This window comes from Camelina sativa, chromosome 12 (assembly GCF_000633955.1).
Source record: "Camelina sativa cultivar DH55 chromosome 12, Cs, whole genome shotgun sequence".
NCBI classification, from domain to species: domain Eukaryota; kingdom Viridiplantae; phylum Streptophyta; class Magnoliopsida; order Brassicales; family Brassicaceae; genus Camelina; species Camelina sativa.
The window spans coordinates 15,459,580-15,473,317 of NC_025696.1; the positions used below are offsets into that span (position 1 = coordinate 15,459,580).

A 13,738-nucleotide genomic window follows, 5' to 3' on the forward strand; every position below is an offset into this window, starting at 1 on the left:
TTTTTTGTGATCGATCTTTTTTTTTTTTTTTTGGCAGTCTGACCTCCCAAATCTCTTCGTTCTCTCTCGAATTCGCGACTCTCACGTAAGCTCTCTTATCGTCTTCATTTTATCTCTATCTCTCTCGCGTTCGATATCTATATATGAAAACACACCCGCCCCAATTTCAATTTCAATTTCGTTTCGTGTGATTTCCCGATTTGGATTTTCTTTTGTATATATCAATTTATTAAAACTGTGGAATGGAAATCCTTGGATCTGTTCTCGTTAGCCTTAGCAACCAAATAAGTAGTTTACATGTGGATTTGTTTTATGTTCGAATTGCTTCTGATTATATTTGAATCTTAGGTTGTGTGAAACAATTTTGTTTTTTTTTTTCTCTTCTGGTGTTATATTGAAGAATATATGACCATCATCAGTTTTAGTGTTGCAGATGATTTAGGAAGAAAAGGGATGATTGGATCGTGACTATTTTGGAATTTTTGGGGATTATTGGGTTTGGTGTTTTTGTTTGTGAAAAAAATAACATGTGGGTGCCTACTTTGAGCGCAAGCTCATGTTCAAGTGAGGAGAGGGAAGAGAGCAGTGGAGAACCAGCAGGTCTTACCCCTGTTTATCTCAATGTCTATGATCTTACTCCTGTCAACAATTACCTTTATTGGTTTGGTATCGGCATTTTCCATTCTGGAATCGAAGGTATGCCTTATTATTCTCTCTTCTCTTTTTAATTCTTGTATCTTCTCTATAGCACAATTAAGATCACAGATTGAAATCTCCTTCATGAGTCTGTAAACTCAGATAACATTGATCTATGAGGATTGAAACCTTTTTTTGATCCTTTATAACTCAGATTTTGACATGTTATGTTGTTGTATACGATTCATTGCCCTTTTCTTCACACAGTTGTTTTAACTTCATTGTAGCTCATGATTTGGAGTATTGCTATGGAGCTCACGAGTATCCAACGAGCGGGGTATATGAGGTAGAACCTAAGAATTGTCCAGGGTTCATCTTTAGACGGTCTGTTTTACTGGGAACTACCACCATGTCCCGTTCAGATTTCCGCTCTTACATGGAGAAGCTTTCAAGAAAATACCATGGTGACACTTACCATTTGATTGCCAAGAACTGTAACCATTTCACCGAAGAAGTATGCTCGCAGCTTACTGGAAAGCCTATTCCTGGATGGATTAATCGGCTTGCCCGAGTAGGTAAAAAGATATAGAACCTTTTTACCTGTGTTATGTTGTTACAAACGAATTGTGTGCTAAATAATATTTACTCGTGGTTTGTTGAGGTTTTCAGGTTCGTTTTGTAATTGTCTTTTGCCAGAAAGCATTCAGCTTACAGCTGTTAGTGCTCCTTCAGAACGCCTTGAATTCTCCGGTATGCTCCTAATTAAGATAGTGTTTGTAACCAAAAAAAAAATCCAACTCCTTTGTGATCAAACCAAATTATGAATGTCTTCGTATTTTCATTTTGTAGATGAGGATGAATCAAACTCTGAGGCATCTTCTGTGTCAGATGAAGAAGGATCAGAGCACCATCTTATAAATGCAGCAGACAGAGAGATTGTGTATCTACAAAACAAACCAGTGCGACTTACCAGAGAGGAGATCCCCTGAGAACCCAACTAGCCACGACTTCCTCCTGAGGCAACCCCAAACCAATCATCAGAACTTGCAGGGTGAACACACTGTACCCATGGAAACAAGGGAGTAAGTGATAGATATCTCGTTTTGTCACCTTAAAGCTGCGTTTGTTCTGTCAGGAACTCGATTTGGTATTCTATTCATCATCATTATAGGAATGTAAAAACGGATTCCGGATTTATGTAAAGGTGAACTTTCCAGATATGTTTTACGGAGATTCTTTAGCTTTGGCTATATGTATCACAATTTTCTCATTCTTTACCAAGTTGCTAAAACCTGAGCTTATTCGTAACATAGTACAATATGAAATCCAAAAGAGCTCAAATACGAAACACTAGTAAGGGATTTTTTTATATATACACTACTGCTTACTATTAAATCATTTAATCCACTTTTATATATATAATATGATGATCACTAGCTTCTACTTCTAGCTCTAACAAAACTAAGAATTTATGGTGATGAATCTTGCTTGGTATGTTTAAAATTAAACATACGTGACACGTCCTATATTTTAACTATCGTATTCAGTTTTGTTTTAAAAACACTAGGATAGTACCCGCGCTACGCCGCGGGTTATTTTTTGTTTGTTTTTATTTTAAATATCTTAAAGATAATTTTTATATGTTGTTTGCAATAATAATTAAAAAATCAAAGCATGTGTTGACTGATTATTATTTTTTATTTTTTATTTACTTTAAAAAATGATTTGTCAACAGTAAAAGAATATAAAATATTTATTTAATAAAAAACTTTAGGATCACAAATGTCAAAACCATACCATATAAATCTCATAATGAAATTCTCTGAAATATAATCCACCTCAAACCCAAACCAAAAAATATTTCAATATCCACCTCTGTCGCATATTCGAAATCACGTCATAGTTATGCTTATGTAGCATTAAAACTACGAGTAAATAAAAATGAAGAAAAATGTTTCACCTATCGGTTCATAGTTTCAATCTCTTCATCAAAGAAGTATCTTCATTATTCTTGCTCCATCATGAAGCATTTTGAACAAAGATATGTTCTTTACTCTTGTGGTCTTTTAGTCTGAGTTTAGTATTTGTAAAACTCTAACATCTCTTCTTCCAAAACAAAGATATGTACTTTACTCTAGTGGTCTTTAGTCTGCATTTTAGTATTAGTAAAACTCTAACATCTCTTCTTCCAAAAGATGAGTCTTGCCTGCAATCACAAGTTAACCTCTGACTCTTTATCTTCCATCACAGCTTTTTCAGTCTCAACATTGTCTCCATCTGTCTAAACCTGTGACTCTTTATCTTCCGTCACAGATTTTTCATCATCTTTTTTTTTTTTTATTTTTTATCTCAACATCTATCTCTATTTTCTTTGGTTCAGACATATCCTCATCTTTCGTAACTTCTTGTGTTTCTTTATCTCAAGAATTATCCTTCTCCTTTGCAACTCAAATGGTGAAACTCATTTCTCCTTTATCACGCCAATCCCAATATTCAAGAACACTCATACAAAGCTTCAGCTCCATCCAACCTCGTTTGTCAAACCAAACATTAAATTGTTACTATTTACTCCATACAAATGTCTCAAAACACACCAATGGAAAACAACAACTAACCGTTAAAATCACAATCCCACCGTTGATTCTGTAGCCAGTAGTACCGTGAAGCTCCCCACCAAATCTCAGCTCGATCGGGTAAGTTTTGGACTACCAACTACTGTTCCAAGGAGACAACCTCGAATCTGATTTCTAGGGTTTCTGGTTTGGGCAGTTCCAGTAATTTCTTGCGTAGGAAGTAATCCTCATAACTTCTTTAATATAACTCTGATCGGACTTCCATCAGTTGCTACGAGCTCATGGCTTGATGGTGATCACGCTGGTATTTTTTTCTTTCTAATCAGATGTCACATCCGGCGCCGACGAGCCTCCAAAGGCACCTCTCCAAACTGCTTTATTTTCTTATTCCTCTTTCTAGTTCTTCTCTTCTCCAGCTCCAATCTACTCCGACTTTGCTCTTCCACCACCACCGTGGCCTGCCACAGTCACATTAATGACTACCAGATCCACCACTTCTGCAACGTCTCCTTCTCCGTTGATTGTTATCCGGTTCGCCGCTTCCCACCTCCATATCTCGGCACCAACTTTTCTTCTTCCTTTTTCTCTATTTTTTACGATCTCTCTTGCTCTCCCATACTCTCTGTCATGGCTACCTCTCTTCTCTTCTCTCCTTCTTGCGGCGATGTTAGTGTTCAACACCAACTCTCTCTCTCTCCCTCCTTGTTGAACGAAGTCGGCGATACAAGTGTTTTTAACACACGATCACACAAACCCAATAACATTGAATTTGCAGTGCTGGTGATCTCATGGCTCTCTTTCTATCGATTGGATCAGAACCGACGACGAAAGCTAATTAGAAAGAAGAAGAAATCGAATCATCCAAGAGAATAAATATGTGTCCACCTGGACAAAAAAGCTGATTTGTATTAATGTTTTAATTTGATAGGTTAGTGAATGATTATTATTGGAATAAAATGATGAGCTGTATTAATTAAAATGTTTTCATTGGTTATCTGTTTTAACTGATGTGTCATCTCCATAATTCTTCACAATGCTGATGTGTCATGCTCTGGAGAGAAATATTCAACTTTTATTGTATTGATTGGTTGTTTGGATTAATAGAGAAATAAATCACACTGAATGTTTAAATTTGAAAACAATTTGAGGTGTGTGACAGTAAGAGAATAGTCAAAGATTTTGACAAAAAAAAAAGAAACAAATCTACCAGTAGGAAAAATCTACAGTAAGTAATATATATATGTGGTTTTAGGTAAATACAAACTATAGATATATTGCCAAGTGAAGAAGAAGAGGAGACAACTCAGCAACTCTTGTTTTAAAGATACGGAGTCCCATTTAATTTTGGATTCCATATAAGGGGAGAAAAGAAAACGTTTTGACTCAAGAGAGAGATAGACAAAGAAAGACCAAAAGAAAAAAACGGAATATTCCGGCGACGATTGAGAGAGACTCTCAATTATACATGGAGAAATGTTCCCGACGGTCTGTTCTCCTTCACATGGTGATCGCCGCCGTATTATTCTCTTTTGTTCCGGTTTCAACCTCTATTCCCTTCATACTCTTTCATGGTAATTAACGATTTCTCCTCATCTGTTTTATTCATTCGATAGTTTCATAAAACACAATTAAGTTAAAAGTTAATATATAATTTTAATTAAAAAAAAAACAGGAATTGGAGATAAATGTTCTGGTGGAGTAAGTAACTTCACGCAACTTCTAAGCAACCTCTCTGGCTCACCTGGTTCTTGCTTGTAAATCCAACTACTAAACACTACTACGTAACTTGTTTGGTTATGTGTTTTTTTATTTAATCTTGTAAATTAAATTTGTAGAGAAATAGGAAACGGAGAAAATGACTCATGGTTCATGCCATTGACTAAGCAAACTAGCTTAGCATGTGAGAAAGTGAAACAGATGAAAGAGTTGAGTCAAGGCTACAACATTGTTGCAGAGTCTCAAGGCAATTTAGTTGCTAGAGGACTTATCGAGTTTTGCGACAATGCTCCTCCTGTCATCAACTATGTCTCCTTAGGAGGTCCTCATGCCGGCATTGCTGCGATCCCCAAGTGTACTGTATAGCTTTTTCACCTTTTTACTATTTCTTTTATCTTAATGGTAAATTATCGCAACGGTGGCTTGATTATATTTGTGTTCTGTTGTCAAAGTCTGGTCCACTATGTGCTATCGCTGAAGCCTTGTTGAAGTCAGCCATTTATAACGACTTCATTCAAGTAACACTCTAATATCTCTATATCTCTCTCTCTAGGATCAAAACCTTTTAATGATGATTTGATTAATTTATGGCTATGCAGGATCATCTTGCTCCCAGTGGTTTTGTCAAGATTCCTAGTGTAAGTTACTCACTTAAACCAAATCAAATTAATTCCTAATCCATTCCAGTTTTTCATCACAAGATATGGCTTGGTTTTATTAGCAAATCTCAAAGTATTTGGCACACTCAAAGTATCTACCAAAGCTTAACAATGAGAGACCTGACGAAAAAAACTCCACTTTCAATGACCGATTTGCCAGCTTACACAACTTGGTTCTTGTCATGGTATACTAACTGTCTCCTTTCTTCAACTCAGATTTTTTTTTTTCAAAATGTTTTCTTTAGCTCATTGTTCTGTTTTTTTTCTTGTACTGATTTCCTAAACAGTTCCAAAATGATACAACATTAATCCCTAAAGAAACTGCTTGGTTTGGATATTATCAAGATGGAGGATTCGATACTCTTTTGTCACCACAACAGGTGAATTTATCTAACTTCTATAGGTTTCATTGATCTTTTGTTTTCTAGAAATCTAAATATGTATGCATTCTTCGTCAGACAAAGTTATACAAAGAAGATTGGATTGGTCTGAAAGCATTGGATGTTGCCGGAAAAGTGAAGTTTGAAAGTGTATTAGGGGACCACCTCGTTATATCGGATGAGGAGGTTGAGGAATATGTTGTGCCTTACTTGATGCAAAACGAAGATTTTGAATTTCTTTCACATAACCTAACATGTGACTATTGTGACAGCAACTGAAAATTTTTAGGGGGGCCTTATTCAATTTAATAGTTTTCTAAAATCCAAGTCTAATTTCTTGGTTTTGATAGACAATTTTTTTTTTTTGGTTAAAAGAATTAACTTAAATCAGTGGATTTGTTAATATTTACACATTAACAAATGCCATAAATGTAATCAGATGTTGTTCAAGAGTTTTGAATTCTTTTACAAACTTGAAAACATTGTTCATTAATTTTCATAGGTAAAATAGCAAAATATAGATAAGAAAATCTTATATTATTACTCAAATGGTTTTTGAGATTCACCAAAATTAGTTCATATCTATTGCAATTTACTCCAATGTTTAATTGTTAAATGACACCAAACTTTACAATTTAGAAAGCACTTTAGCATATTTTACAAGCATATGTAGATAATCTTTTCAAATTTTATAAATAATTTTTTTCAAGTCAGTGGTCGACAAAGAAAAAGAAGAATTTAGATGAGTAGTTCAGTAGATACACAACACCAACCACCAAGTAATAAATTTTTCTTCCATTTATGACTAAAGCACAACAAATTAGCTAAATCTGTACCAAACGTAAACTTATTGCCTTCTTGCTTCTTGTGGTCAAGATACTCTTTTTGTGTGTAAAGAAAGGTACTCTTCCGCTGAGTAGTGCTAGCTCCATGGAGAAGAGTTTCCAACGATCTGTTCTCCTTGTGACCTTGTCTCTCTTCTTCATTCCGGTTTCAATCTCAGTTCCATTCATTCTGTTTCACGGTGATCAACAATCCTTCTTCTTCCTGATCCTCTTTCCGTTTTTTTTTTTAAATCTGACATATTGATTGAAACAGGAATTAGAGATCAATGCTCCAATGGTGGAGTCAGCAGCTTCACACAGCTCCTTAGCAACCTCTCTAGCTCCCCTGGATCTTGCTTGTAACCAACCCCAACCCTTTCTTCTTCTTGTCTCGTTCTAATCTTGCAAAAGAGCTTATTGCTCTGTTTGTTATGTGTGTCTTTTTGTAGAGAAATAGGAAATGGAAATCAAGATTCGGTATCTATGCCGCTTATGCAACAAGCCAATGTAGCGTGTGAGAAAGTTAAAAAGATGAAAGAGTTAAGTCATGGTTATAACATTGTTGCACAGTCTCAAGGTAACTTAGTTGCTAGAGGCGTAATCGAGTTCTGTGACAATGCTCCACCAGTCTTCAACTATATATCTCTAGGAGGTCCTCACGCTGGCATATCCGACATCCCTACGTGTACTGTGAGTTCTCTTTCAATTTCTATTTGACTGTGTAATCTTATAACCACAATCCTAATGACAATAACAACAACAATGGTGTTCTCTGTTCTTAAAGTCTCCAATTTGCAAGTTGCTGAAAACAAGGGTCTACACCGACTACATTCAAGTACACTTTCTCTCTTCTTCTCTAATCAAGATTCATAACCTTTGAGCATTACTAATACCCATCATTAACAACATCTCTAATGACTCTGCAGGATCATATTGCTCCAAGTGGTTATATCAAGATCCCTACAGTAAGCTTCTAATCCTTAAATCATTATTTCCTATTAGATGAATACTTCAATCAAGAAAGCGTTGTGTTCTGTTTCTCAGGAAATGTCAAAGTATTTGGAACACTCCAAGTATCTGCCAAAACTCAACAACGAGAGACCTAACAAGAGGAACCCCATTTTTAAAGACCGGTTCACTAGCTTGCACAACTTGGTCCTTGTCATGGTGCCTCTCTTTCTTAAACAACCAAAATCTTGAACAACATTGTTGATTAGCCTCGTTAATTTTATTTTCTTCATTTCCTAAACAGTTCCAGGGTGACACTGTAGTGATTCCTAAAGAAAGTTCTTGGTTCGGATATTACCCGGAAGGCGCTTCCACACCTCTTTTGTCTCCTCAACAGGTGAACCTTGATCATCATCACCATGTAATTTTTTTTTGCCTGATCATTAACCACTAGTTTCTAACTGTATATTCGTCTCCAGACAAAGCTTTATACTGAAGACTGGATTGGTCTGAAAACCTTGGATGCTGCCGGAAAAGTTAAGTTTGTCAGTGTCCCTGGCGAGCACCTCAGAATGGCGCAAGATGAAGTTGTAAAATACGTCGTGCCTTACCTCAAGAACCAGCCTGCATTTTTGTTCTGAATGCAGATATAACCGCAAGGCAATGGAGGCGACACTGCATCCATGAATGAGACTTCGTTGCGATGCTCTCGCCCAATCAATGTTTAACGTGATCAAGAAGTTTCGTGATAAACAAAAACAATAGCTTCTCATCATGTATTAACGCTAGAGGCTACTTATTCTCTCTTTTAACGATACATGGAATTCTAGAAAGCTCAATAAAAGTCGATCATGTTTAGCATGAGAAACGTTCAACGTGATTCTTTTTTCAAGAATCAATCTAGTTCAGAGAGACCTCGCAAAGTCTCTATTTGTATATCCAAATCATTTGTAGCATCACATGTAAATGTAACGACTGATGTATATAGGTCCTCGAAACATTGGATGTTCCCGGATAGATGTGTTAAACGGTCTGGTCCATATGGGCTGACGGAGATTATTTTTCCTTAGATCGCGACGGGTATCCAGGTCTGCTCCAATAAGTCTAACGGGTTAGCGGTCTGCCCCCATGCCTATTTTTATATTTTTGAAATAATTAAAACATATAAGGGTACTCTTAAAACTTAAAATTTTAAAATAACTTTCAAAATTACTCTTTTGTAGTTAATTTATTTTATATACATTAAATTTCTCACATTGTCACATAGTTTATATCTTATATTTTCACATCTATGTCAAAATATTTATTTCTCTGTATAATGTATTTATTTTTATCAAAAAATTGTAGCATGTATGTTGACCTAACCCGTGGACATAACCCGCTAAAACACTTAACTCAGATAGTCATATAGATTTGCCCTTAAAACTTACTTTTTAATGGGTACAATACATTTGTGGTTTCGCAGAGCTGGACGGATTGGTATGGGCTATGGAATCGTTGCTTTTGAGCGGCTATACTCAGGTGCGATTTGAAACAGATTGCTCAAGTATTCCTAAGATACTAGATGAATTGGATGAGTGGCCTGTATTTGCCACGGAGTTAGATGTTTTCTCTAGGTTGAGAGAGAGGTTTTCTTTATTTTCAATATCATTCATTTCTAGAACAAGCAATGTCCATGCCGACTGTCTCGCTAAGAGCGCTCAAATACGAGGAATAATTTTTTCCAATGTAAGCTCGCAGATTCCGGAGTGGTTGGCTCATGAGACTAACCTATTCGATCTAGTGTAATAAAGTATGATGTTTTTGCTGTCAAAAAAAAAAAATACATTTGTGGTTTATACCGTGGTACTATTTAAGACATGCCGGTAGAATTTAGGACCGCTTTAACCTCTTTATTCTAAGTTTGGGAGTGTCTCATAATTCTCTGGAGAATTGTGAAACACGTCCTTCCTTACAAGGTGGTCCGTGACTCATTTAATATTGGACCCTAACTATCATTTTTGAACTGCAACTTACGTCGAGTCAATTATTAATTCAAAGCAAAATTCAAGTAATTGAATAATTGTTCTCGAAGTTATTTGTATTTATTTGATTATTTATAATTTTTAGTTAAAATCTGATTTTATACATTTAATAAATAATAATTTATTATTGGACTTAAACTTACAATGAAAAAAAACTATCAAAAAAAAAACCCAAAGATAAACCTTATTATTCAAAATTCACTTATGGGATTTTCAAGTTCTATATAATTTTATAAATCAATTAAGTAAATGAATAAAACTGTGTATAAAGCAACTCTTCTAAATATTCCAATGTTTGGTTGTTATAGATGAAACCAAAATTTAAAATTTAGAAAGTATAGAATAATTTTAATAAATCATCTTTCATTTCCTACAATAGAAATAAAACAAAGTTTTTTTGGTGTTGGTAAATCGGCTTTTTAGGTTGTTCTCAGGTTGACACTTCATTAAACTCGTCATCTAATGAAAACATTTGATTAACACAACTCACAACAAGTTCTCACCCAATAATAATTATTTCCTGTTTCACATCATTTTTCTTTTGAAGCTTAATTATCTCATTTTCTTGGACTTATTGTACAAGAAAAATGGGCTTACTAATATTCAAATAATTTTTCATACTGGGTGATTAAAGTTAAAAAAAATTTAGAGGTAGAGACTTAACGTGTATCGTTAAAAGTAAAAAATGATGAAGTTAGAGACATATGATTCTATGAGGATAAAAATCTTAATTACCATTCCAACTTTTTTTTTTTGGTGAAAACTATTCAAACTTTTTTTTATAAATGCTTATGTTGTTAATTAATGATAAAATTAAAATGAAATTCTTAACAATGGATTGAAAACAATTATTAAATTTAGATAATTTTAAATAAGATAAAAATATATAATTTTAAATAAAATGTATCAAACTAAAAATAAATCAACATAATTTATTAAAAAAAACAAAAATATTTATGCGATATAGCGTGGATTTGTATGTAGTTGTTCCAAATCCAGAGAATAGGAACACATTAAAAACATGAAAGAGACTTTTACTATACAGTATACAGTATACAGTATACAATTCGTGTAAAGCCTACGGCCATTACTTAATATACACGACAATAACATACATTTTGTGTTGATAGAAATGATCGAAACTAATTCATACACCTCACAACTTTCAAAAGAAAACTTAATAATACAGTTACAAACTTCTCTCTCATCGCTAGCTCAATGGAGAAGAGTCTCCAACGATCTGTTCTCCTTGTGACATTGTCTCTCTTCTTCTTCTCCATTCCAGTTTCACTCTCTGTCCCTGTAAGATCAGAGTGAGAACACGAGGATGAAGAGAAGTGTTTTCTGTATATTACGAAGAACCTTTTACAGAGACTTTATACAAGAGAGCGTATCTTCCTACTTAAATACAAAGAGATATGATATATCAATCACCTATGAAATAGTAAAGACAATTACATGATTCGATTTCCTTATCAGATGGGATATGATTATATGATATCCCATTACCCCCCCTCAAACTGGAGCATGTAGATCTTGAATGCCCAGTTTGTCTCGAAAGCTTGCAAAAGATTGACTGCCCAGTGGCTTGGTGAAGATGTCAGCCAGTTGAGAAGTGGTCTCCACATGAGTTGTAGCAATGATCCCGGACTGTATCTTTTCACGAACAAAATGACAGTCGACTTCAATGTGTTTTGTGCGTTCATGAAACACTGGGTTTGTTGCGATGTAGATGGCGGATTTACTATCACACAAAACACGCATAGGTTGAGCATGTCGAACACCAAGATCGTAGAGAACACGTTTGAGCCATAGCAACTCCTTTGTAAGAAACGCCATAGCTCGATATTCGGCCTCAGTTGAGGACATGCTCACTGTTTTCTGCTTTCTTGTTTTCCAAGATATCGGAGATGTGCCAAGTTGAACAAAATAACCAGTAACTGAACGACGAGTCGTAGGACATGTCGCGTAGTCGGAGTCGCACCAACCCTGAATCTGAAAGTCTGTCGTAGCTCGCAACAAAATCCCTTGTCCTGCAGTCCCCTTTAAATATCGAACAGCCCTTAATGCTGCCTGCCAATGATCCTCTCTAGGCTTTTGCATAAATTGTGCTAAAACATGAACGCAAAAAGCCAAATCAGGTCGGGTTGCAGACAAGTAGATGAGTCGACCAACTAACCGGCGATACCGAGCTGGTTGAGACAATAATGTCGACTTGGAAAGAGCAAGCTTGTGGTTCTGCTCTAGTGGAAAAGCTTCTGGTTTGGACCCAAGGAGACCAGCATCAGATACAATTTCTAAGGCATACTTACGTTGACTCAAGTAGAAACCTGTAGAACTTCTAGCAACCTCAATCCCCAAAAAATATTTCACAGGACCAAGATCTTTCATCTTGAAACAAGAAGCAAGATAGTCTTTAAAAATATCCAAAGCACCAACGGAATTGCTGGTCACAATCATATCATCAACATAGATAAGAAGGTTAAGTTGAATAACTCCTTTAGCAAACGTGAACAACGAGTAGTCGGAGAGAGATTGTACAAACCCATAGTCACGGAGAGCAGTTGTCAACTTACCGAACCAGCAGCGAGGAGCTTGCTTGAGACCGTACAGGGATTTGCGCAATCGACATACTTTGTTAGGGTCAGAGACATGAAAACCTGGTGGAGGTTTCATGTATACCTCCTCATCAAGATCACCGTGTAAAAATGCATTTTGAACATCCATTTGATGTACAGGCCAGTTGTTACCCACAGCAGTGGCAAGAAACAAACGAACAGTTTCCATCTTTGCAACAGGAGCAAAGGTGTCTCCATAATCAACGCCTTCTACCTGTTTATTTCCAAGAGCGACAAGTCGCGCTTTGTAACGCTCAACAGTACCATCCGCTTTGTGTTTAACTTTATAAACCCATTTAGAGCCAATTGCGTGTTTTCCAGGAGGCAAATCCTCGATGGTCCATGTCTCGTTTGCCTCTAATGCATCAACTTCAGACCCCATTGCATTTTTCCAAACTTTGATTTCCATTGCTTGCTTAAAAGACTTTGGTTCAACGACAGCTGTAATAGCTGCTAAGTAGGCCCGATGTGTGGCAGAGAAACGAGTACAGCCAATGTAATTTCCAATGGGATACAAAGACCTTGATTTAGATGGATCTAACAAGCGTGTGTGTACTGTATTGGTGACATACCCGTGTAATCGGACCGAGCGTGTGCGTGGTCGTGTACTCTGCCGGACCGGATTGACTGGTTCAACAGGAGGAACAGACTCGGCTTCAGATAACTCTGCAGTGGCAGAGCGTGGAGAATCAGGCGGAGAGATCGCAGAGGACGATGGCGAGGAGATCGGCTCGGGAGATGAGGATCCCGTAGGAGAGTTAGACTCGGAGGAAGAATCACCTAAAGCGGGTGAAGCATGAGTGTCGGAAGAAGGGGACGGAGCCGGTGGTGGAGATGTCAGAACAACAGGGGATGTCTCGGTTGAAGACGACCCCGACGATTCATTCAAGGAGGAGGTTATTGGGCCAGCAGAAGTTGTTGGGCTTGGAATGTTGGGCTGACCATTTAAATCGCATAAAGGATCAGAAATAAGTGAGGCCCATAAGACAGCTCCTTCTTCTTGTAAATCACTTCCCGAGATTGGAACTGCAACTTGTTGAAACGGGAATTCATTTTCACAGAATCTGACATTGCGTGACACGAAGAACTCATGTTGATCAAGATCATATAATCGCCAAGCCTTCTTCCCATAGGGATAACCGACAAAGATGCACCTACGAGTTCGAGCTGCAAATTTATCGCCTTTATGAGCCTGATTGTGGGCATAACATAAACTGCCAAATACCTTCAAATGTGAATAATCCGGTGCAGTCTTATGAAGTCTCTCATACGGAGTTTCACCATTCATCACAGAGCTTGGAGTTCTGTTGATCAAATATGCTGCTGTTAATACACATTCGCCCCAAAAATCAATTGGTAG

General features: G+C 36.5%; 4 protein-coding genes across 6 annotated transcripts in view; all 4 read left to right on the forward strand.

Moving 5' to 3' along the window:
* On the forward strand, positions 1–1,913 carry LOC104731820 (deSI-like protein At4g17486). 2 transcript variants are annotated; one of them, XM_010451305.1, is made up of 5 exons: positions 1–85; positions 434–696; positions 924–1,211; positions 1,306–1,386; positions 1,486–1,913. In XM_010451305.1, the coding sequence occupies exons 2-5, from the start codon at positions 528–530 to the stop codon at positions 1,623–1,625; spliced, it is 678 nt and encodes a 225-aa protein (XP_010449607.1). In that variant the 5' UTR covers positions 1–85; positions 434–527; the 3' UTR covers positions 1,626–1,913. The 2 variants fall into 2 exon arrangements, with proteins under 2 accessions (XP_010449607.1, XP_010449606.1); XM_010451304.1 differs by having other exon boundaries at positions 4–85; positions 426–696.
* Positions 4,378–6,393, forward strand: LOC104731821 (palmitoyl-protein thioesterase 1-like). The gene is made up of 8 exons (XM_010451306.2): positions 4,378–4,780; positions 4,882–4,963; positions 5,045–5,285; positions 5,378–5,443; positions 5,525–5,563; positions 5,647–5,769; positions 5,872–5,964; positions 6,043–6,393. The coding sequence occupies exons 1-8, from the start codon at positions 4,675–4,677 to the stop codon at positions 6,241–6,243; spliced, it is 951 nt and encodes a 316-aa protein (XP_010449608.1). The 5' UTR covers positions 4,378–4,674; the 3' UTR covers positions 6,244–6,393.
* LOC104731822 (palmitoyl-protein thioesterase 1-like) lies at positions 6,747–8,616 on the forward strand. Its single transcript, XM_010451308.2, has 8 exons — positions 6,747–6,988; positions 7,063–7,147; positions 7,238–7,478; positions 7,573–7,623; positions 7,715–7,753; positions 7,833–7,955; positions 8,041–8,133; positions 8,216–8,616. Exons 1-8 carry the CDS (start codon positions 6,895–6,897, stop codon positions 8,375–8,377), a joined length of 888 nt encoding a protein of 295 aa, XP_010449610.1. The 5' UTR covers positions 6,747–6,894; the 3' UTR covers positions 8,378–8,616.
* Positions 10,979–13,738, forward strand: part of LOC104731823 (palmitoyl-protein thioesterase 3-like) — a 12,965-nt gene continuing 10,205 nt past the window's right edge. For both annotated transcript variants that reach the window (XM_010451309.1, XM_019233850.1), the window contains exons 1-2: positions 10,979–11,056; position 12,403. In XM_010451309.1, coding sequence (XP_010449611.1) covers positions 10,979–11,056; position 12,403 — 79 coding nt within the window. The remainder of the gene's footprint in view (positions 11,057–12,402; positions 12,404–13,738) is intronic.

Coding starts and splice junctions, on each gene's coding strand:
- LOC104731821 (XM_010451306.2), top strand. CDS start 4,675: ATGGAGAAATGTTCCCGACGGTCTGTTCTCCTTCACATGGTGATCGCC. Junction 5,564..5,646: donor GTTTTGTCAAGATTCCTAGT/GTAAGTTACTCA, acceptor TGGTTTTATTAG/CAAATCTCAAAGTATTTGGC. Junction 5,770..5,871: donor ACAACTTGGTTCTTGTCATG/GTATACTAACTG, acceptor TTTCCTAAACAG/TTCCAAAATGATACAACATT.
- LOC104731822 (XM_010451308.2), top strand. CDS start 6,895: ATGGAGAAGAGTTTCCAACGATCTGTTCTCCTTGTGACCTTGTCTCTC. Junction 6,989..7,062: donor TCCATTCATTCTGTTTCACG/GTGATCAACAAT, acceptor TGATTGAAACAG/GAATTAGAGATCAATGCTCC. Junction 7,754..7,832: donor GTTATATCAAGATCCCTACA/GTAAGCTTCTAA, acceptor TCTGTTTCTCAG/GAAATGTCAAAGTATTTGGA.
- LOC104731820 (XM_010451305.1), top strand. CDS start 528: ATGTGGGTGCCTACTTTGAGCGCAAGCTCATGTTCAAGTGAGGAGAGG. Junction 697..923: donor TTTCCATTCTGGAATCGAAG/GTATGCCTTATT, acceptor ACTTCATTGTAG/CTCATGATTTGGAGTATTGC. Junction 1,387..1,485: donor AGAACGCCTTGAATTCTCCG/GTATGCTCCTAA, acceptor TTCATTTTGTAG/ATGAGGATGAATCAAACTCT.